Source organism: Cariama cristata, unplaced genomic scaffold, assembly GCF_000690535.1.
Source record: "Cariama cristata isolate BGI_N322 unplaced genomic scaffold, ASM69053v1 scaffold2572, whole genome shotgun sequence".
Taxonomy (NCBI): domain Eukaryota; kingdom Metazoa; phylum Chordata; class Aves; order Cariamiformes; family Cariamidae; genus Cariama; species Cariama cristata.
The window spans coordinates 13968-37994 of NW_009605312.1; the positions used below are offsets into that span (position 1 = coordinate 13968).

Sequence of the window (24027 nt, forward strand, 5' to 3'; positions counted from 1 at the left end):
TAAACATTGCAGTTTTACATTTGGTTGATTAAATTGTGCAAGAGTCCTCCTACAACACCTCAAGATGTTTTTTCTTCTTTCTTCATAATATGAGGCAAATCATGTGTTTAATGATGTGCAGTGGATCAGTAGCCTTCATGCCATGACATTGTTGATTTTGTAATGATACAGACTTTCTGGACTTAAAGTAGAACTTCTTAGCTGTAATTGTACCTCCTGTGGCAGTAGCTTCAAGATATCTGCTCCAGTGAATACAAACATTAACTCCTCTTTCTTCTTTCTTCATAATATGAGGCAAATCATGTGTTTAATGATGTGCAGTGGATCAGTAGCCTTCATGCCATGACATTGTTGATTTTGTAATGATACAGACTTTCTGGACTTAAAGTAGAACTTCTTAGCTGTAATTGTACCTCCTGTGGCAGTAGCTTCAAGATATCTGCTCCAGTGAATACAAACATTAACTCCTCTTTATATTGACTTACTGTAATATGCAAGATCATTTGTGGCACAGTGCACTGTCACTGATAGCTTTTTGCAATGTAAATGAGTAATTAGGGTATGAAAGGTGGCTTGCTGACTGTAAGATGTTTTATTATTTGCTAATGCAAGATAATACTATGCAGTCAAAGTAAAATAAAGTCTTGTTAATTTTAGAGGCAAAAATGATTGTTTTCATGATTCATTAATTTTTATAGCAAATATTCTGTTTAATTTTTACCGCCTAGATTTGCAGTATAGCACTAGTTAGAACAAGAAAGTGCTGGTAGCTCATGTTATTGTCATGTTGAATGAATGGCAAAATTCAAAGCTGTAAGTATACTTTAAAATATTTCTAAAAATATTGAAAACTATTGGTAGCATACTGGCCACATGATTTGCTTTGTAATGCTTAAATTGCTTAGACTGAATTTTACATGTTATAGAATCTATCATAATTGTGTATAATATACAACTATTGCTGACAACTGAAAAGATTAAATATGTCATAAGAAAGTCTTGAAGCACTATACCAGCATGTGCTGCTCTTTAGGCGGGGGATGCTTTGTGTGGTCTGGAGCATACACTTAGTATGGTTCTTTGATAGCATTATGTAGACTTTGAAGTACTTTTAAAAAAAAAAAAATCTATCGAGAAGAAAACAAAAGCTTAATAAATGAGAACATGTTGTTAAACATTACCAGTTATTGCACTGTGACAAAAATTAGCTGAATACGTTGAGTAAGATAATAAGACCTTATTTGGTTAATAATACAATAAATTGTATTTTATTGAATATACAGTACTATTGTATTTATGGCAAACATGAACTTCCTTGACCATTCTTGAATTTCTCACAAGGAATGCACAGATAGGAATACAGTAGAAGAAATGCTATATAATTTGTATGACACTATTAAAAATGTATGTATTGGTTTAATCCTGCTAACTTTTATAATTCTTTAGTGTATTAAAAATAGTTCATCTGACTTATTGCAGTAGTTCATGATACAAGAGCAACATAAATGACATTCTTAAGAGTTATTTTCAATCTGCTTTTTAAAAACCTGATTTTAATATGAAATCAAATGTTCACATAAATTAGTTGTGGTGTTTGCAGTACCGCTTTTTGCTTTTTCTTGGTACATATGTATGTTCTTGGTTTTGTTTCTTCTCTACGTTCAGTCTGTTCTTGAGCTTGTTTTCAGTGCTGTGTTGAAAAATTGCAGCCTGTGATATGCCTAGTTCTGCCTTCTTCCTCAACCTCTTTTCAATTGTGTATTCCTATTGTCCTGTCTTTTCGAGGGGAATCTTTTTTATTTTCTTTGAGAAGTCTTACTTTTTCCACAGAATAACATTTAGAATTTAGCATGTTGCCAATTAGATCAAAATTATATTTACTGATGCTTAGAGGTAAATCCTTTGAATACAAAAGAATAGAAATTAAGTAAAGTAAAAAAGAACAAGTGCAGTCTGAATTTTTGTACAACAGTTTCTGTTATTGGTAATCTTTTTTAGTTTGCTATAGCTAATTGGGCTCTGACATGTCTTGATGTACAAGTACTATCCCCAGTTACTCAGTGTGTTCTGATAAAGGTGACCTCATTAGAAGAAATGTTTTCTTTTGTTTAAACAGTGTAATAAATATACATTACATTTGTGTAAGGCATCCTATGTCTTTGAAGTCAGTTCGATGTACAACATAGTGTCAGCTCATTAACATTGGATCAAAGTGTATATTAAATTTCTGATTAAACATCCCCTCTTTTGCAGCTAGGAATAAACAAAGTTATAACTTTTTCCTTCCTGGTGTTGGTTTAAGATTATCATGTGCCCAATTTTAGTGAGTTCAACCGTTGCTCCTAGCCAGCTGGGTAAACAGACTTTGAGGAAATTAGGTGAAGTTTAGCATGCAAGTCTTTTTTCATAGTGTTCAAAACTCCTTACATCTGTTCTAGTTAACCTTCTTTTTGTCTGGCTGATGATTAGGTTTAATATCTGTGTTACACCAGGCTTGTTTAATTGTTTAACATTTCAACCAGTGCTGTCCTTGGTCAACTAAAAGCTGCCAGTACAAATACGTCAAGATAGCTGGAATTGGACTGGTTGGTGATACTGCCTGCATAGAAGAAATTTTAGTGGGTATCTCACTAATGAGAATCAAAGATGGTGTGCCCATAAGGACTATGAATTTTGACCTTTTTTTTTTTCCCAACAAAATTCAAAATAAGGTAATTTAAGAATTATTCTTTTTGTTTTAAAGGAAGTTAGCTGGGAGAAAGAAGGTAACCTTTTTTCTTCAGCCGTAATCTCTAATGAATACACAGCCCAGGCTGCGGATTGTACTTGTTTGTTAGTAGAAGAAATAGGTAGAAGGAATCCTGTCCCCACCGCAGTACTGCTGCACAAATTATGTCTATGCTACATGGTAGAGTCTGGGTGTGAGTGTGGGTGAAAGTGTGATATGCCCTGGACTCAAATTTGTGTTTCTGTATGGTAATGAGGGTACCTCTACCTTTATTGTGGTCTGCTATTCTTACTGAGTCATGCTGGTTGTCCTGTAGTTCTGACTGCATGTCCTATCTGGTCCTTCAAGAGAAGTGTGCAGCTGAGGTACTGGTTTGGGGGGCAGTCTTCTGTGACATTAACAGAAGGAGTTATGGGGGCAGGTGGTGACAGTCTTGAGTTTAACCCATGCGGCCAGACTGGTGCCTTGCCTTGCTGTACAGCAAGTAGGTGGGTTTCGGGGTGCAGAACGAGGTTATGAACTCTGTGGACTATGTTCAGGCTTGAATGAGCTCAGTTTGGAAGTTTGGCTAGTTTGGGCTTGAACATGTGTTCACACCTAAGTTTAGAAAACTTTGCACATATAGCCAAATTGTATTTATCAGCTGTACTTCTGTATAGGAGTGGTAGCTTATAGTTTGTGCCATTGCTTTGTCTATGCCCAAATCTTTTCCATCCAAACACAATTGTTTTGCTGGGATTTCTGTAGGTTGGAGGAGAAAATACTCTTAAGTCTTCCATCTCCTGTAGTGGATTCATAAAACTTCTCATAAGTTACAACTTTTGGTTATAGAGAAGGTAAAATATAGCTCTAGACAACAGCTAGATACAAAATGCAGAAAAGGAAAAGAAAAAAAAGAAGCATAAGAAAAAAAAATGTGATATTTCTATGTGATACCTTGAATGTATATTGGAAGAAATTCTCTAATTGTTTTAGTTTACAAAGATAGTTATATGGCTTTGTTTCATTGGATATTCTCCCCTTCAAATTTACAATATAAAAGATTTGAAAAGAACATCCTCTTAAATACGTGAAATATTTTAATCTTATAATTGAGTTTTTGAATTTTACTTTGAAGATTGTTTGATAAATTTGAAATAAGGAATCTTTCAGTAGAGACAATTCTTCTAACTTAAATGGTAATTACTGAGTGTGGCTGAAGCGTGTTGATTACTATAGATACAATTAGTTTAAGCGCAGATGTCTGAATAGAAATGCATGTTTCTACCTGTTTCATGCATCACAGATACTGTGTTTATTTCTGTATTTTTTCATACTGTAGATGGCTGTGAATGCCCTTCATGGCAAGTAGTTTGATCTATGTAAAAGAATACTTTCCCTGTAGTAACATGTGGAAACAGTTTGATGGAATAAAATGAGAAGAAATTAATCATAGTTACTGTGAGCTGCTTTCGCTGGTTCATAGCCAGACCTAATTTAGACTGAAATCCTTAGGAGATGGTAGTGTTTGGTAACATATAAATAATCTTTCACCTAATAAAAAACATTCCAGGACATATTTGTAAACTGTTAGATACCTAGATTGTCCGAATTAACATCAGTTGTTGTTGTTGTTATGTAGTTGAACAGTGTCTTAATACAAACTTACCTTCATGGAAAAGCAAAATAAAATTGTTTGTATATTTATCAAATTCACCTCTACAAAGTTGACTTTAATGGAGTTCCAAGATGGATGTCTTTGTCCTACTAAGTGTGACTAGCCCCTCAATCTCCAGCGTACAGTTTCAAAGAAGTTGGCTGCTTTGAATTGATGAAAATATATTTCTAATATACTTCTATTTCCAGTGCATATATGCAAGACAAGTTTATTTTTTCTAAGGGAAGGTGACAAAATTATTTGTGAGTCTTTGTTCAGTACTATTTTGCTTGTCAGAGTTGAAAATAACTCTGAATAAAGAAATAAGATTAAAATTAATTAAAATAAATATGAATAGTGAGAAAACATGTAAAAACATGAGAGTAGGGACATTCTTTTAAAGATAGCACTCATAAGCTATGCTTGAATGTGTTTTACATCAGGCCTATTCCTAACTAATTTTAAAACGTTGCATCTAATGCAGTTAGGATGATTTGAAATATAAAATGTACATTTACTTAATGCTACTAGACAGCTGAGAAGATAGAAAGCATAGGGAAAATGAATTTCAGGGGAGATAGAGGCTGCGAACGGAGAAGAAAGTATTGTTGATGTAATTAAAAAGTAGAGAGGAATCATGCTAGAGGGATTGGAAAGTCTGCTCATTTAGGACTAGACTCTGTAAAGTTTTAGGCTGTGATTCCCACTCACTTGAAGTTCAGGGTTGCAAATTGGCCATGTAGGTGAACTTTGTGGGGTCTGCATTAGTACTTGGGGCCTACTGGTGGCAAAAGTATGTTACCATACTGTTGGTCTCAGCTGAATAATGCACTATGTGTTGGGGGGATTTGTAACCTGATAATTTCTTGCTTGTGATATAATCCCCATCTCTCCCCCTAATCCTTTGGGAAATTGTAGTGGGTTCTGGTTTTGTTTGTTTTTTAATAAAATGAGGATTTTCAGTTTTTATGAATATTCAATAAAAATTATAATGCATTGTATTAGTGAGGTTGCTATGTTGTGTGTAGGCTTCTGTGACCTAAGCATTCATACTTCATTTTGTAATAAAAGGTGTCAGCAATACTGCTTGGATTTTACTCTCCTTGAACTGACCTTGTTGTCTGAGCTTAAAACACACCCTGGTTACGTATTCACTGAATATACACATCTAAACAATTTCTTGTCATAATAAAAGTATGATGAAATGAGAATGAAATGATGTTACTGTTTAGTGGAGAGGAGGATTAGTATGCCTTGAATCTATTGAAAGTACTTGCGATACCCTATTATACTGACCTGCATGATGCACTTCATTCTCTACCTTTTTTTCAGTCACCATCGAATCTTTAAGTCTTGAATTTATGGTATGCTCTGGGCAGTTATGCAAAAAAACCTGAATACAAAACTGAGAACCTGTTTGTAAATGTTTTTTGTTTGTGCTGTTTAAAATGCGTTATAAAAGACACCTGTTGTTCCTAAAAGCATCTAAAGGCTGGTTCAGTTTTCAGCAGATGGATGGATGAGCTTGCTTCTGAGATACCAGTCTGTCACTTCCACTGAAGTTGATGGAACTCTGCATTCTCAGGACTTTTTAGGATTGTTTTAAGGAAATGATAGATTTTTATGATGTTTTTTGTTCCAATATTTTGTCTGCAAGAAAACCCTAACCAGTTAGCAGTATTTGTTTCAATGTCTGTTATGCTATGAAAGGATATGTTAAGAGCTTGCACACAGATATTTTGATACTTTAACTAATTTATTTAATAAAATATGCAAAAACAGGGAAAGAAGTGTATGCATTTCCTGGACACGTCAGGTTCACCGAAACTCATGCTTGACTGTCTTTGAAGTGGAGTGGCTTGAAGGCTGTAAAGTGGACGGACTTTTAAAGAGTTTCAGTTAAACTATCCATTAACTATCCACTTCACATTCAGGAAGGGTGTATGATGCATATTGTGCATGACTTTGAAAGCCAGTCTACTTGAGATCTGGGTCAAACTGACTAGAAATTGGAAGATGAGTACTCTGGGTAGGGAAATGTTAGTATAAGACCCAGACACTTGCTTTAGACTCACAGGATTTGTATTTTGTGGTAGGCTAATTCAAAGTGTAAAAAAGATGTGTAAAACTATAGTGACATTAACAAGTACCATAATTTTAAATGAGGACAGATTTTCTTAGTTTTATTCTTTTTTTTTTTTTTTTTTAAAATTCATGTCTGAACCTCTTGCGTGAGAGCTGGGCCAAATACCTGTACATTCCTGACATAAATAGCAAATCAAATCTTCTCAAATTAGAACAAATAAAATTCAAATGCTTGAGAATTAATATGTGCTGTCTTTACTAATATGGAAATAGTTCTTTGTTACTGATTTATAACTATAAAACAACATGGAAATTGCTTGCAAAGAATAAGATATTTGCTGTTGTAACTGAATAGACGTAGACTAGCTGGATGATTGTTCTTCACTTACACCACACAGTCATCAGGAGCAAAAGCTCCTTTAGATACAGTAGTACCTTATTGTATTATTGGCCGTACTGTGCCCTAATGTTGAAGTTTCTGAACTAGTAAATGTAGTCTGTAGCTCTCTCTTGAGTACCTAAATTCCCCATTCAGTTCATTGCAAGGCTGCTAGGAGTGGAATTCAGCAAAGGCTTTGTGCTGAGTAGCGAGGACACTTGCGATAACCGGAAGGAAATACCACAGAATGAGCCATACGTCTTAAATTGTGCCCCCCTTTGGCCTGTACATTAAACCAAAATTCACAGCTCTGTTCTTCTGTTTTTACATGCCAGATACTGTGTTTACACCATGAATGAGGATACTCATGAGCCAATTTTGGAAGCAGAAGCATGTGTGGTGAGGTCTGTGTAAGCCAGCTTGGATTTGGCAGCTGTGTCGGCATATGCCAGCTGGAGAAAGTCACCAGAAGTAGTGCAGATGCAAGGTTTCCTGTGTTCGGGCCTCAGCTCTCTTGTCCCGTATGAAAACAATGCTGGGCATACACAGACCAATATTTTCCTTTGCTCGATCCCAGTTTCACCCAGTTTGAAAGTGGCTGTAGGAACTAATGTAGTTCTTGTGTCACCAAGGTGGGTTGTTGGGTCACATCATCCGTTTGAGGGAGCTCGTGTGTATGTGCTGAGACAGAGAAAGGTCCTGCAGAAAGGTGAGCCAGTACTGAGCAAAACAACCAACCAGTTTCTGTATTGTGTCTCGGGATTTTAAGGTTTCAACTCACTGCTACACCTTGGCAGGTATGCTCTAGCTCATAGATTCATGGCTCTTGGACCCCAGCTGCTCATCATATGAAGGTTTTCTGTGCAGTAGAAACTTTCTGGCTTTAGTAAGTACTAGAGCTTTGCATTCTGCTTTTAGAGCATAGAGCAGTCATGGACTGAGTTGTCCTTTTTTGAAATAAAAGCTGATTTTTAATGAAGTGACTGCTAGTTATCCTGTTACTGCATACACAGTTAGAATTTCTCTCCCTCTCATGATCAGAAGTCAGCCATAAATCTTACTCTTTGACTGAAAACATGAAGTTTGAGTGGACTTCCTGCAGAAGGCATCTTATTGTGCCCAACTTGTGCTTTCTTAATGAAATGGAGGGAAGATAGGTGAGAAACTCTCAGCTTACCACACTGGACTTCGTTCTGGGGCAATATAAAGCAAAACTATAGTTGTTTGAAAAATGCCATTTGTTAAATTTTAGGTGCCATGAAGCTTTCAATTACTTGAAGTTGGTTGGAAGTTTTAAAAAATGACGTGTTTGGATTTATTAGAAATTAGATCTTCCTGAATCTTCTGGAAGAGCTAGGCCTCAGCAGAGCAGGAGATGTGGTTCAGTATTGTCACAAAGACACAAATGCAGACATTCATGAATTTTTATTGTGCAATAGACCAGATGTCAAGAAAACAATGTGTTTCAGAGCTCTTTTAAGAACCTAATTTTGAGTGTTTCAATTTTATTTAGAATTGCAATTTGTTTTTTTGTTTCTCAGAGTGCGTGTTTCACTTGTGAGTTTTGGTTACGCAAGTCACATTGTATTCTCTTGGCCTGTTTTATGCTTAAAATGTAACACGACATGATTGTTAAAAACTGCAATAAAATATTGGATCAACCTAAGAAATCCTCTTTTGCTAACTGGTTTTCTGGAATGGTAACTGTTTTAGAAAAAAAAATTCAAATAGACTTAACTAATTACAGAAAAGCTGTGGCTAGCATGCTGCTCTGTCTCTTTTCCCATGACCTTCTAATTTTATAATTTTTCGTGTGTGTGTGTGACCAATTAAAACGTGACGGCAGAGCAAAATAACATAGTCCAAATGCCCAGCAGCTGGGATATAGATGTAATAATCCATGTCCTGGAATCACAGGAAATAGAGAAGGGGACAAGTTGCAGATAATTTAGTCTTTCTACTTCTGCTTATGCGCAGCTTTTCCTCAAAATACATCTGTTAAATTTACTCCTCATTTAATACATTGACATGTTACTAAAATTATAGTGGTGTTTAGTTTTATCAGTTTGCTTTTTCTGTTATAGAAGTAAAATTGATCCTGCCTAGGACAGAAAGATGGACTACATTACCTCTCGAGATCCTTTACAGACAGTTCTGTGATTTCATGGTACAGAAAGATCAGTGAGAACTATGTTTTAACTTTGGATGATAGTGTTTAGCTTCATGTAGTGTTTTATATGTATTTCCCATGTATTAGAAAGAAAAAGTGCCTTTCAGATTTGGGGAAGTGTTTCAGATGTTTCTCTTGTCATATAAATATTTTGAATATTTTTCTCTGCCTTCTTCCTGGCCTGGTAGCTCAGGCATATCAGAACTCTTTGGGCATGAGAAATTGGTTCACATCTCTATCCTCATTCTGGAAAAGAATGAACTAAGAAGCCATATTTTAGAGCTCATAAAGTGTTTAACATGCCGACTGCATTCCTCTTTGTTTTATTGTTCAGTAGTGTGAAAGGGGGAAGGAAGACAACTAGTTCTTTCTCTTCTGAGAGGAAAAAAAACTTTGGGCTCACTTTTGGTGTCTCGTTCTACCACTGTATGCTTATCTGAGGTCAGAAATCCTGTAAGAATGGACAGGACTCATGTATGAGGGCAGGATTTGCCAACAGAAGATAAATGAAATCAACAATAACAGTGCTCTTATTTTATGTGATAAGAGACCTATTTTGTGTGTTAAAGCTCACTAGACCTCAGAAGTTCTTCTGTGGCTGCAGTGAAAAGTGTCAGAATTCACCACTGGGAGTGGTTTTCTAGGTATACTGATTTGAGATGTTGGATAATTCCAAATCTTCTGGAATAGCATCAATTATTCTTTTTTATTATTCTTAAAAATAGATAATAAAGAGTATGGTGTAAGGACAGCATTCTCAGTGGTTAGCATTGTTAGAGAGCATGCTTTTTGCCCTGTGACTTGACAAGGAATGTTCTGCCCTACCACTGCATCCTTTTCTTTATTGTTGTATTGATGACTCTTGTCCCAGTTGCCTTTCGCTTTATATAAAGTTCATGTGGCATTTGGTAAGTGACTGATGAAGTGTGTATAATTTTCTGGTATCAAAATAACTGGATAAGTGCTGCTAGATATCGAATACTTTCTGATGTATATAATCTGTTCCCAGCGATTTTACTGGTAAGTGTGGTTGCTCAGTATATCACAGGGTGAATTCAACATGGAGGAACAAGCTCAATTTTCTGAAACTTTTCTTGTTGCTTTTTTCTGAGCAGTTTAGTGAAATTAAAATCTGTGAAAGCAATGGGTATTGTGGATTGTGAAGGCATCTCAAGTGAGTCTCCCACTGTTTGATACCTGAATAGACCTAGAACTGTCTTCACAGAAACTACCTAATATGTGTGTAGAAGAAAGTCTGAAAAACAAACATCTTGGATCTGTACATGTATTTGCAGTAGATGTTTATGAAGGACTGGTGTGTGTGGTTTTTTTTGTAAATTGACCCTACTTATATAGTCTTCCATTGCTATATTCATGTTAAAAATCTCATATGGACTAAGTAGCGTGACTTACGTGTTATGAGACATATAGAAGCTAAATAAGTAGAAAATGTATTTTAAAGCTCTTACTTTTTTGGACTGCAACTATCTGATATACATTAATGTTAACAACATTTAGGCCTCTCTTTGTGTTTTCTTCCACAGGCAGCAGGAGCAATTCGTCCTCTAGTTTCTACTGTTATTGCCTCTGCTGCAGATGGCTGTTTAGACCACTCATTGGAACGTGCCAGATACAGAGCGAGTGAAATGCCTCAGGCTTTCTTGTTTGATATAATCTATGAAGCATACCAACAGGTAAGACTTTTGAGACTAAGACTTTTTTCAATTTACTTTAGATTAAAAAAAAAGGATAATTTATTTATCTTCTTTCAGAAACAGTTTCAGCATCTATTTATGATCGCATCAAACTGTATGCATATTACTTCTGTGTAGTCTTTTGATGAAAATACTTTATCGTTCTAATCTATTCGAGTTTTTTGATGATCAAACTGCCAAGTACAAGAAAGGGTGAGGGGTCTAAACTATTGGAAAGACAAATTTGATTTTTTTGTTATTGTGCATGAAATAGATTACTTAAATGAGTGGGTTAATGTGTTTAAAGTTAGGTATGTATTAAGTATGTATTGTTGACCTAGAGTTACAAAGAGTTTTGGATGCATAGTGTAGTAATGACATAATATGATGGGATACAGGCTTTATTAAAATATTAGGGTAATATCAAGTTGATACACCTAGATAAATAAATGTTAAATTTGTTCCATGTTGTGTATGTATTGTACCTACTTTGATTAGTGGCTGAAAATAATAATTATTTGGTCTCTGTTGTAGTTCTCCGTTATTTTCTTAATATATTTACTTTAGCATTATCTTTATTTTAAGAAAATAAAAATTGTGGGTAGTGTATTAAACCCTGGCTCTTTTGCCTTTATCCCTCTTGAAGACTGCTTTTGTTTGCCCCACCCTGCATTCACAGTTTACTGGAAACACTCCAGGCTTTCGTCTCAGCATTCTACTTCCTTTTCTTTCTTCACCTTGTGGAAATTGCCTGTCCTCCAGGTATCTTCCAGACTGACTGGAAGCAGAGCATTTCTTCATTTATCACTTGGAAGAAATTACTTTTCAGTCCAGTAATGCTGACAGTCATGCTTCCCATCTTTCATTTCTAGAGTAACCAAGCCCAAATGACTGATATCCACCTTCAGAGAGTACATATCTTAGAAGTCAGCAGCAACAGAACAAATGTATTGACAGGCAATGAAGAAGAAACAGTTTCTTAATTATGCAGTAATTGTTTTACTTAGAAATGTTGGCACAAATTCTGTGTCATACCCTTTATGCTTGATACTTGAAGCTATTCTTAGATGCTGAAGAGGAAGGTTGTCCAAGATGAAGAGCTACTCAAGTGATTGGACTAGCTCCAACCTTTTTACTTCTGATGGGAAGCAGGGGGTTGTTCTTGGTGCATATGATAGCGCACAACTGATACTTCTAAGTGAGATACTAGCTTGAATGTAGTGGACATACTCATGATAAAGGCAGCATATATGTGCACAGAACACATCTCAAGAGAAAACAGGTACCGTTGGTTATACAACTGTTTGTTTCTTGTTGGTGTGTATCTCTCTTGGCAAATTGCATGTTTATGTGTTGTTTCTCAAAAATAAACCAAAACCTAAAACAAATCCTTATTTTTTCCTACTGTGTTTGCTCTTAGTTTGCAGGTACATTAGAGCTGGCAAATACATAAAAAGCTTTTGCCATAAATGCTTTGCTCAAAAGGCAACTATATTTGCAGTCCCTGTGCTTCTCTGAATAGTGTTCTCTTCTCACATGTGCATTCCATCAGTCGTCTTTTTTGTATCCCTGCTCTTTCAAGAACAAGCCACCAAAGTTGTTAGCAAGCAACCAAGGCTGTGGTTCCTTGTCCTCAGTTCCCTTTGCATTGGCTAAATTCTGGTCATTTAAACGCTCTGTGCCTTGGGGCTCTGGGAAGGATAACACTTCGCTAAACCTCTCAACTCATATTGTTTGCTAATTATTTATGTTTCAATGGTGTGTAGCTGTCCAAGTCAAGGATTAAGACCCTATTGTTTTGGGAACTGTACAAACAAATAAAAAAAAGATAGATAATCGTTGTCCTGAAAAACTTAGTCAAGCTACTGTAGGGCAGATTTTTGTAGGAATGGATGCAGCTTGTGATGCTTCCTAAATATTAACGTACCCATAATGAGTTCCTACAACAACCTGGTGAAGTAGGTCAGTATCATTGTAAAGATGAACAAAAAGATAAAATAATTTTGTTACTCATGTTGCAAGTCATTCACAAAGCTGGGAGTGGAATTCATTTTGGCTGACTTGGCATGGGATCATGATCCCACTCCTGTGTATTTTATGCGGTTGTGACCTTTATGCAACAACAGTGTGGGGAAAAACAAGTCAAACATGCATTCCTTAGAAAGAAACTGTCCTTTTGAATTATTGCTTCAAATAACAGGCTTTTCAGTTATGTTGTGGGTAATGTGGAATACTGCTTTTAAACTCCCATCTCTATTTAAACGCATCATCTGATATGAGTAAGTTAATTTAGAGAGTTTACTTCCAGATGTGTTCTTTTTCATGAATGTAAGATCTCTGAGTATCTTGACCATTAAGTTGCGACATTCAATTAAAGGTCAGTTCTCTGATCCTTGCAGGTTTGCCATCTGTAGTCTTTTTTGCTCTTCTTGTCTGGTACCAATCTGGGCAGAGCAGACTAGTGTTCCTTCTCCTTTTATTACTGTTTTGAATGTATTTAGAACTAGAAAGGAATAAGCTATTACCACTATTAAAATACGTAAAAATACTTTTGTATGATCTTTATCGTATTGAAAGTAATTTCCTTAGAAAACTTTTTCCATTTCTTGCTTGATTAAAATATGGTAGTAATGATTTGGGGAAAAATACGTGCCTTGTACATAAAATTAATTGAAGTAGATACAACAAATGCCAAAGATAAGTTTATAATATTATCTTAAAATATATTTAAACTACAGTGAATTTTCTTTACACTTAGTGCAAAAAATCCAGCACAGATTTGGAGGACATTGAGCCAGATTATTCGCATACATTTCATTGTGATGTGTCTCATTGTTGTGTGCTGGATCTCAATTTCATTTTCACCCTTAACTCTTCTCTGTTGCCTCAAACATACATATTCCAAACAGATCATCTTTGTTTAGATATGTGTTGCTTTCTGATTTAACTGTGACAATGTCAAGATTTCTGACATCATAACTATTAACGTCTCAGCTTCATAGTAGTGCTGTTAAAACTTTTTAAATTTTGTTGCTCAAAAATTGCATGCACTCCATTGTCTCTGTAATGACTTTGACAGCTCATTAAAACAAACATTCTTCATCACTCGCATGTCTGATGTTTAAGACCCCTTTAGCAGGGATTTTCAAAGGTTAAAAACCAGTACTTTAGTTTTTTTTAATGTGACTTTTCTGGCTGTGGGTTTTCCTTATTACAACCACTTTATCAAAAAAAGAAAAAAATGTTGGACTGGAAGTGACATCAAATTACAGTCTGTTTGGTCAGTTACCCAGAACTGGGGTTAAGTATTCCATCCATTACCTCTGAAGTATGCTATGAAATAATTTCCATTGTATTTCTAACTTTTGCTCATGTTGTGTGAGAGAAATAGGTTCTGTGAGAAGGTATGCATTATATGGTTTTCAAAAGAGTTTCTTGTTACCACTAGCCACATCTCCTTTTGCTAGGTCTATTAACTTGAAATCTTCTGTTCTTTGGGACAGTCCTTCTCTAACTATTCCATAATGTTTCTTGATCCTAATGAGGAAGTTATTTCATCTTTCCACTCTGCTATTGCAAGATAGCCAAAGTACCTGCAAAATAGGGTTGGTTGGTTTGTTTTTAATTCCCAGAGAAGTAAGTAATTCTGAAATGGGAAGCGTAATCCAAAAGATGTTGGTGAGGTACTAGATACTGCTAGGTCTTCTGATGGTTAATTCTGAATAATTTTTTTAACCATACTCAAACAATAGTATAGATTTATGAAAATATTTCCTTAAAAATAATCTCAGACTTCTTCAGTTAGTGTCAGTTTTAAGATCAATTAGCAGTGGAAGCAGCTTTTTTTGATATGTCTGTGTATATGCTTGAGAGGGGAAAAAAAAGACACTCAGATGTCACCTATTTTTACTTTTTTATTGGGGGAATGCAAGCAGTTTGAGAACCATTGTTGTTTCTCGGTGAAAGAAGAATTAGGAGTACTTTGTCTGTCTTTTTGTGATGCAGCAGGTAAGCAGAGGTGCAAGAGGGAAGGGAAAAATTTCAGTATTCTCCTACCTCAAATGATAATTGCTCCAATGCAGCAGGATCAGAAGACCACTGTTGAGGAAATAGCTACTCCTTCCGCTCTAGAATAGCAATAATGGTTTTAACATTTTTTTACAATTTCTGTTACATTGTCATACATCTTACTTTTAAGTCAGGATACCTCTTGGCCCCTGTATTGGACATCACATAAGCCAGACCAGAAACATTTAAAGTCAATATTGAAATTAAGCAACTGTTCAGATCCCACAACAGCCAGTGGAGCTAAAATGGTGTCTTGATCTTAAAAGGCCTCACTACTCTGACTTAGCTGTCATTAGATAGAGCACTTAGCTATAATAAATGAATAGGCATAATATGATTTTGCAGATATAGGCACCTACCCCTGCATGTTACACTGCTTAACACTTTTTGTTGCAAGTCTCTGCGTTCAGTTGGTTATATGAAGTATGGGAAAACAGCTGTTTACTTCTATTTCAGTGAAGTATTCTGATACCTCTACTTTGTACTAGGACTTTGGAATTTGGCGTTGGGATGGTCCTGAGGTGAGAAAAGAATTAATTATACAAGCCTCCTTACATATGCCTGTGAGTGTTACTGTGTCACTCATATGCCTCCTCCCCTCATATTCTTACGAAGTATGGCACTGCTTTCATGCTCTTCAATTTGTTAAATTTATGAAATTTCTAAAAGTTATAGTTTTTATTTGTATGATGCATGCTTGACACAAGGTGGACAAGTGATAGATGCAAACAACTGCAAGGGGAGAAAGAACTGTGTAATGTGTGTAGTATCTTGCAGGCATGAGACTTTGCCTTAGCCAGGAATTTTCCTTGGGATGTTGATTAAAAGGCCATATAAATGCGTTAAAGGGGGAAACTTAATGTTGCATCAGTGCTCTTAGTTCTGGTATGTCCTAATTTGTGAGTTCTTGTTTCCTATACAATGTAATGAACCATACTGCTAACGTTCAGTAAATATTAGAAGTGAACAGGTTAAACTTTTTAAAATAAAAAAAATGCAAATCTCTAATAACTGGTAAAACCTGTGGAAAAGTTGTAAAATTGCAGAACCCATAATTTACTTCAATTCTAACCTACCTGGGACAAAACCAGCTAGTTGCAATTTTTTTTTTAGCTTAATAAGAATTAAATTCCTCATCTTTGGAAATGCATGTTTCTTTTCTATTTTTATCAGCCCTAAGGGAAATCCGAAAAGTTTAAGTGTTAATTGAAAATCCACCCTTTCCAAGGATAGCAAATAAAGGATAAATTCCTTAGACCAGACTTGTTCATTTTTGCTTAAGGTAGTTTCATGTTTCTATTCAGCCTTTTAATTTAAATAGGAACAAATGCAAAGTATGATCCTGTAAGCCTGGGAAGAGGAGGGTAAGGGAAAGACTTCACTTACTGGAAGTCAAATGTTTCCCTGGAGCAGTATCTTTTGAGGAGTTAGAGTATCAGGAAGTCAGGTAGACTACTTTTTTCCTTTAATGAGAGTAGGCTGAGACTGGTTTCTGTAATGCTTATTTCCAACATACTGTGAAATTCACAGAGATCTCAGAGATCTTTTGCCTTTAACACAAAGCATCTTGTTGTGTCATGTCACGTTAGTGTACAAAGTAACACAACCACAATATGCAAAGGCTGAAATACCCAAACTTAACAAAGCATTGTGTATTTGAGATGTATCTGCCAAAGGAAGGTAGGTAGCAGGAACAATTGAAAAGCTTTGCCTTTCCTGATCTGGCAGAGAAACAACTGAACATGGAAGCAGAAGAGGAATGGTAGGTGGAAGATCCTGACTAGCTTCTGTGTCAGAGATGTAAACAAAAAGCCTAGGGAAGAAGATAGGATGGTTAGAGAGCTGTCAGTATGAATGCTGGGGATACAATAGAATTGCTCACCAGTGTGACCAGTCTGGTGAAGCCGAGGACCTTATGAGAGGGAAGAGCTGCACACAGCTGAAGAAAGGGTGGGACATCTTAGAAGGTTATTCTGCAGGAATTCTTCACATGTGGATGGCATGGCAAAGTCTGATCGCTATTTAAAGATAGAGAGATAGGTTTATAACAATCTTAATTTTAAAAAATTATTTTGATACACAGTTTTTTTCTGGTAATCTTTTGTATGTTTAGCCTCAAGATCTGCACCTGGGAAAATTTACTGCAAAAGCTACACGATTTTATGGGGGGTGTTTGTGTTGCATATGTAGTTAGTTTAATCATCTGTCAATGGTAGACCTTTTGTAGATTATGGGAGTTTATATTTAGCTAATCAAAACAATGAAGCTGAAATAAAAAAGTTAAAAAATAGGAACAGGAAGCAGGAATATTCATTAAAGGAAGATGAGCTTCCAACATGTTTAGAGGTTCTCTGATGTATGTCTATAACCTCCTTACAGGTATCCACATGGAACAGACTGACTTTAGGGATTCTATCTAATCTGTGTAGAAACTATGTAGAGATTAGTACTTTTTGGGACCACACTGAATTAATACATCTGTTCATAGCCAACGTTATCCACTTTTGGATAATAAGAAATCACATTTACTTATGGGATGTTACAGCATCTGCCTGCATAGGAGAGAGCTGCTATATATAAGCATAGTAATGACAAGATACAAAATAATAATGTGTCAGGGAGAATCATGCAAATACTTTGATGCTAAATTCTGGGAGGCAGATGTTCTTCCACTCCCCCCAAAAAATCATTACAAGATGTCCCCAGATGGGGTTGAGATGGGGAGAAGAGATATGCAAACTGTCCAACCTAGTGCTCAGTAGAAGAAAAGGAAATCCCAAAATTGTTCTTGTCTAACAAACCCCTGAGAATGTTCAGGGAAGACTTTGCCAGAGTAAGAAAGGAAGTTGACTATTGTTAGGCCCCTTGTAGAAGTATTTGCTCAAACTATTGTCTTTTCTGTATGTAAATAATAGGGAGTGTATTCCATGTGGATTTTGTAAACTTCTAAAGTGCTTTTTTAAAGGGCACAACATTGCTGGGATTCTTCTTCAAACATGTGTGAAGCATTTTAGTGTCCTCTTTAGTGGGGAAGTGGAGTCAGCTGTAGCAGTTTAGGAATATTTTGTAATAGGTCAGGCAAGTCCTTCGAGGCAAAATGTCTAGACTGATTTGGGGATTTTCCTGTGAGTTCATTCTTTGTTAAAGAAATCAATGTCTGTCAAATTAATATTGCCAGGAGCAACAGGCGATTAAATGAACAGTAGCAGACAAATTGTTGACTAAAACCTTGGCAACTTGGGGAGCAAGGGTCAGATTCAGAAGAAGGACTGAAGGGTCAAATGTAAGTGAGGTGGAATTCAGGCATTTAAGTCTCATGCTGGAATCCTGAAAAAAACATTGCTCACCTCTCTCCTAAGGCTAAAGATATCTGAGTCTTCGAGGCACCTCAACTTTTTTTTTTTAACATTCACCGAATATGAAACTTTATGTATGCCAAGGCATCTAAGTTGTGGCAAGGCTAAACAGCTTAATATTTACCTCCTGTAAACATTCAGTTGGAGAAAAAAATTTTTTGCCTGATGCTATTCAATGATGAATTGGTGATATGGGTCAGAGCTGTTTGTTTTTGTAGTGTAAACACACTGAAAAAGAGATCACTGTTGTTTTTAACTTATGACAAAAAGTGGGTAAAATACATAGATTTTATCATAAGCTGTAATGGGTTGTTTCTTGGTGTTCATCTTTTTAAAAAAGCATCAGGCATCTTTTATTAAGCGTATTATGTTGTAAGGATGATCAGCTTACCTCATTCTTCTTCAAAGATATTTTGTACTTTCTGTATGCTCTGTACATGTGTGTGTATGGAGATCTATTACCTTTTCCACTATCCTCAGCTTTTGATCACCCACTTTCCTTTTGTATTTTGTAGTTATATGTTCAGATCTTTTAAATATATGCCATGTAACATCTCTTTTTTTTTTTTTTTTGTAATTCTGCATTGCAATTTGTGTCTATAGTTTTCCTTCCTTCTCATCAACTGTATTCTGAAATACTGAATCAAGAAGTGTTTAATGAATTGGACAAGAGCTGGCTAAAATAATAGTAATCTACTACTTGTATGATTTGTATAAGGGCAGAACTACAAGCCAATGCTCTTCTTTGTATGGAGTCCTAAAGGCAGCCTGCTTCCATCTGCCTGTGAAATGTAATAGGTAATTACAGTTTTAGGGTAACTGCCTATTTGGTTGGTCCAAATCAACCTACTTGGCTGAACAGTAAAGTAGCATGGATTATTTTAGTTTGTTGAAATTCATACTCCAGTTGCTTTGATGGTATAATAATATAGATTTTAATTACCTGTGTACTAGTATCAAGATATCTGTGAGTTTTTTCAGTGTGCAATCTAAGCATATGAAATAACCTAACAAAGGAAGCCTTTCTGCTGATTTGTCCATGGTTCATTAGGATTTTAGATCTGATTGTTTGACGAGGAAATCTGTGTAGCTCCTAAATGTTGAAAGAAAACCTGGTATCTCATTTCTCCTTACGTCAGAAGTTTTTTACTTTATTAACAGTTCCCTTTCATTGTTGTGGTCTATTTTGTATGGAATAAATATGTTTTTCCCTTTCTCTATCTGTAAAACCTACCCAATTCTACAGAATTCATTTCAGGATAAATATACTGAATGAATTTTGTTAGTAATGCTTTTGTGTATTCAAAACCTGAAGCTAGATTGGTGGTCTGTTGAGAAAACTATGCTAGTTTAGATAGATCTGTACTTGATTAGTTCTTTGGCACAATGGTAGAGCCAGGATATTGTATGAATCTCCACCTTGCCCTAATTAATTTCTGCCACAAGAATGTTTGCAGAAATTGTAATGCCTTGCATCAGAAAAAAATTAAAACATTTTTGCTAATGAGATAATTACTTCCATTTTATGGCACTCCTCATCCTGTAGGATCTTGGAGCACTCCACAAATTCACATATTAGCTCTTGGAACTGTTTGGTGCAGTGGTGCAAAGCTGCTGCACCCTGGGTGAAATCTGGCATCTCTGTAGTATTTTGTCTTCAGATATAATTTGGAGGGTGTATGTTAGGGAGACACACTGCAATTATTAAAATTGGAAGTTAGACTGGATTATGAAAGTATTGTTGTAAGTGTTGCTGGATTTACCCTGGTAAGCATATTATATCAACAAGAATCACCCTTTTGGCACAGGCTCAAAAAATACTGAGTGAGAAACACTGTATCCAGCGTATGGGAGACCACCCATCTAAATTGTCATCTGCTGCTTGTTTTGAAGGAGCAAAGAAGAAAACAAGGTAGTGATGCTAGAGCTTTTAATCTGTTAGCTGCTGACAGTTTAGTGTATCGAAAGGCAAGGAAAAGGACCATTTGTGATTTTGCATAATTTCAAGAGGTGATTCTCTTCAGTAAATTGTTCCAAGAGTGAATAATCTTATCTGTTCAAAAAAAATTTAAAAATAAAACATGCATTTTAACTTGGCCTGAATTTTGCTCACCTCTGCCTCTAAGCCTGATTAAATTATCTGTTGGTTGCTTAATTTTAGAACTTGATATATTTAGAAACCTCCTTACTGGGAGAGTGTAAACAATCACTTCTTTACATTTTCTTAGAATAACCTAAAAAATTTGTAGTTTTCTACAGAGACAAGATTCTTTGTCTTTGCCTTGTCCATATAACTCTTTTCCAAGCATCTTTCCAATTTACAAGATAATTTTTTAAAGTATAAAAAACGAGTCCTAACACAATATTTTTGACTACTACTGTTGTCACATAGAATATTAACATTTTCTTATTTCTTCTTGAAGTTGTAACTAAAATATGACTTTCAAAAAAGCTGAAAGTGTATATGAGGTCTGAAATTCCATGTTCAGCTGCATGCTCAAAATGACTCCTGTATCCTTTTCTGATATCAGAAAAATCAATACTGTCTCATTGTTACTCAGGACCTGTTTTATGAAATCAACCTGATTAATAAGTAGCTCTTAATTGCATCAGGTATTTCATCTTCATACCGGTACCATTGTTTATTCTCACCTGGTTTGTATTCTCATTTTCATTATGCTAGTTCATGTGGACTTTGTTGGAGTAACGTTAGGAATATATCTACTGGTGTGACACAAAGAGAAAGACAGGTTTGATTTTTGGTGATCTGTTATTGTTTCAGAATTGTATGTATAATCTGGGACTTTAGCAGCAGTGATATTCATCCCAGTTGCCAGTCATATGGACACAATGGATGCTGAGTCCTGGCTGCTAGGGCACCTTGTGTCCACACTGCAAATGATATGCTTTGGCAGGTGCCCCTGCATATGACTTTCACCTTGATTCCACCAGAAGGGAAATTACTTTGAGCTCTCCATCAGCACAGTGAAGTGCATTCGGTATGATTCTGAGTCAGGATGCAGGAAAGGCTTGCACTAAAACCAACCTCTCCTGCACACTAAATTGGGAATGTAGATACAACCCTTGACATTTCTTGTTTGTACACGCTGCTACCCTTCTTTCCTCAGGAAAGCACCTCCAGTTACTCTTGATTAAGTATTTATTCCTGAGTAGCAAAACTGCACTTTTTGCCCTCTCTCTACAGGTTGATCATGATTTGTCTGGGAGAACATAGCAGACTTCATTCTCTGAAAGGACCGAATTATGGATTACTCTGGGTACACAGGGATTAGGGCTCTCTGTCTAGTTTTCAAACAGAACTAGGGTTTTCAAAATGATAGTATTAGTCTTTTTATTATTTCAATGTAAACTTTAGCACATGTACTTCTTTTGTTTTGATCTATCCTTTTGCAGAGACAGAAGCAGTAGCAGCCAGAATAAGGTTAAGATTTAAAGATTGGGCTTTAATCATAGAATTGTTTAGGTTGGAAAAGACCTTTAAGATCATGGAGTTCAACTGTTAACCTAGCACTGTCACGTCCACCGCTAAACCATGTCCCTAAGCACCACATCTCTATGTCTTTTAAATGCCTTCAGGGACAGTGACTCAATGACTTCCCTGGGCAGCCTGTTCTAATGCTTGACAACCTTTCAGTGAAGAAATTTTTCCTAATATCCAGTCTAAACCCCTGCTGGTCCAACTTCAGGCAATGATGCAAACACTGTCATAATAATCCTGTAGGATATCTGCAAGTATCTTGAGGTATGGATTTAAGAATGGGAAAGATAGTGCTTCTGCTTTCTCAAAAGAATTTTTAAACTTGATCTTGCTGTTTCTTTTGTCCAGAGTCATACTTAAAGATGCTGGGCCTAGGACCTAGTCCTGTGATTATACTTCAGCTTCTGTTTCATTTTGAAGTCAGAGCTAGAAAAAATGACTGTCAATAAAACGGTTATATTTTCTAATTGTCTAGTTACCTTATTTCAATGGGTTTTTTTGTAGCAATTCCTTGATGAATCTAAATCAAAGTAAATGACTTTTTTTTTTCTTCTTAGTGGTTTTGATAGAACGGAACACTGAAAACAGGTGTTTTTCAGTCTAGCTCATTAGTCCTAGGTCCTATCTTTTGGTCACAGAATCATGTGTGATTTGTTACTTAGAAGGAAGTTGAAGGAACCTGTCCAAAATTGACAGAAATATCCACATAAGAATGTTCTACCAAGATCCTACTCAATGATTTTGTTTAATTTATGCTCAGAAGTGCAAACTTTGATATAAATATTTGTTCTCTACATCCATATGCATTTCTAAATCCCACTGAGTTTCTGGTTTTAGATATTGTGACAGTGAGGTTTTTCAAGCAAATTTTTGTTTAAAGAAAAAAAAAGAGAGCAGAGTTACCCCCAACCTTGGCTAGTAGCTAGAACTTTAAACAATGATAGGGATAGCAAATTTTGTTGGCCACTCTGTGTGTTCATGCTCTGCATTCTTGCCTATGGGACTCCTACTTCCTAGCAGCAAGTTGCGTACAGTGAACAGTAATTGTCAGCCTCAACATAAGGAGAGATTGTAAACTGCTTTCAAAGGAGACTGATAGGAAGAAGATGCATACCTGACTTGACTTGGGAGCTCGTATGCCTACAGCAGGAGTGTACAACATGGCTGCTGGTGGTGGCAGTGTGGACTGTGCTCATTGACCCAGACATTTATTCCAGAAAGGGAAGAAGCAAAATTACTCTTTCACTTGTGAATTTTGCTATTAAAAAGATACCTGTAAGCATTACTTGTTTTTAACACTTGTCTCAATAATATTTTAAACATTTAATTGCACATTTTGTTCAATTTCATAGAATCATAGAATTATTTAGGTTGGCAAAGACCCTTAAGATCACGATTTCAATCAAAATTGATGGAGGTGTAGAGGTTTCAATGATGTTAAGTCCCTATATAGTTTTTGAAAAATCAGAGAGTGTGAGGAGGAGAGAAACCCAAATCAGTACCTTCACTGAGAGGAGGCTGCAGCCTCAGAGCCTTCAGGCTCTTAGGCCTTCAGCTCTGTGGCTGAAATGTGAATTCAGCTGTTATCTTCTGTTTTTCTTGGTCATACACGTTTTAGTGCATGGGATCTTGGAACCAACCAATGCATGAGTTCTTTAACAGTATTTAGTGGACTTTGGAGCATCTTGAGTACCAAAATATTTCAATGGGCAGTCAGGAGGTATTCAGGGGATCTGATGGTAGAGTGCAGGGAAATCATGGCATGTACGGAAAGGGCACTTGCAGTTACTGCAGTGAAAGGTGTTGAGATATAGATGCAGACCTATAGAAAAACAGGCTTGCTTAATTCTGTTGCAGAGTAAATTGCTGTGTCTTTATTCTCTTCACTGTGAAGCACTGCTGCATCTGGATGTATGTCACAGCATTTTTAATAATTAACTATAGTAGAAATTGTTTCAGAGATGAGTTTATCTGAACTCTTACTAATCTCACTGTTTCCTCATTCACGTGTTTCCTCCTTCTGTTTGCAGCTTCTGTTATTTCTCACTTAGCTGTGGTGTATTGCTGTAGGCTGAGTGGTTGCTGTAAATCCACTGTTGGATTCAGCATTTTTTTGGTTTCCATGGTAACGAACATGGCAAAAAAAATCTTTATAAAATATGATAAAAATAGGCCAATTCAGGTTCAACCAGAGCTTGTGTCTGCTTTTTTTAACTTAGTAAAATGTTCCTGATGATGAACTTTCATGATGTATACTGGCACTTCAGCAGTGGAAACTTGATTTGCAAGAATCTGGAAAAATCATAAAGCTCTGCTATTGTTAATTAGTTATGCATTTTAGTTGCAAGTGTTCTGATATTGTTAGAGATGGATTTACGTGGGAGAGTAAAATGGAGACACTTCCTGCTGATA

General features: G+C 36.1%; 1 protein-coding gene across 1 annotated transcript in view; it reads left to right on the top strand.

The window, feature by feature from the left end:
* The window catches only part of ISPD (isoprenoid synthase domain containing), a gene marked incomplete at its 3' end in the record, with an annotated part of 60927 nt that overhangs the window by 7096 nt on the left and 29804 nt on the right, over positions 1 to 24027 (top strand). Inside the window, exon 2 of the mRNA XM_009695888.1 lies at positions 10543 to 10692. Coding sequence (XP_009694190.1) covers positions 10543 to 10692 — 150 coding nt within the window. The remainder of the gene's footprint in view (positions 1 to 10542; positions 10693 to 24027) is intronic.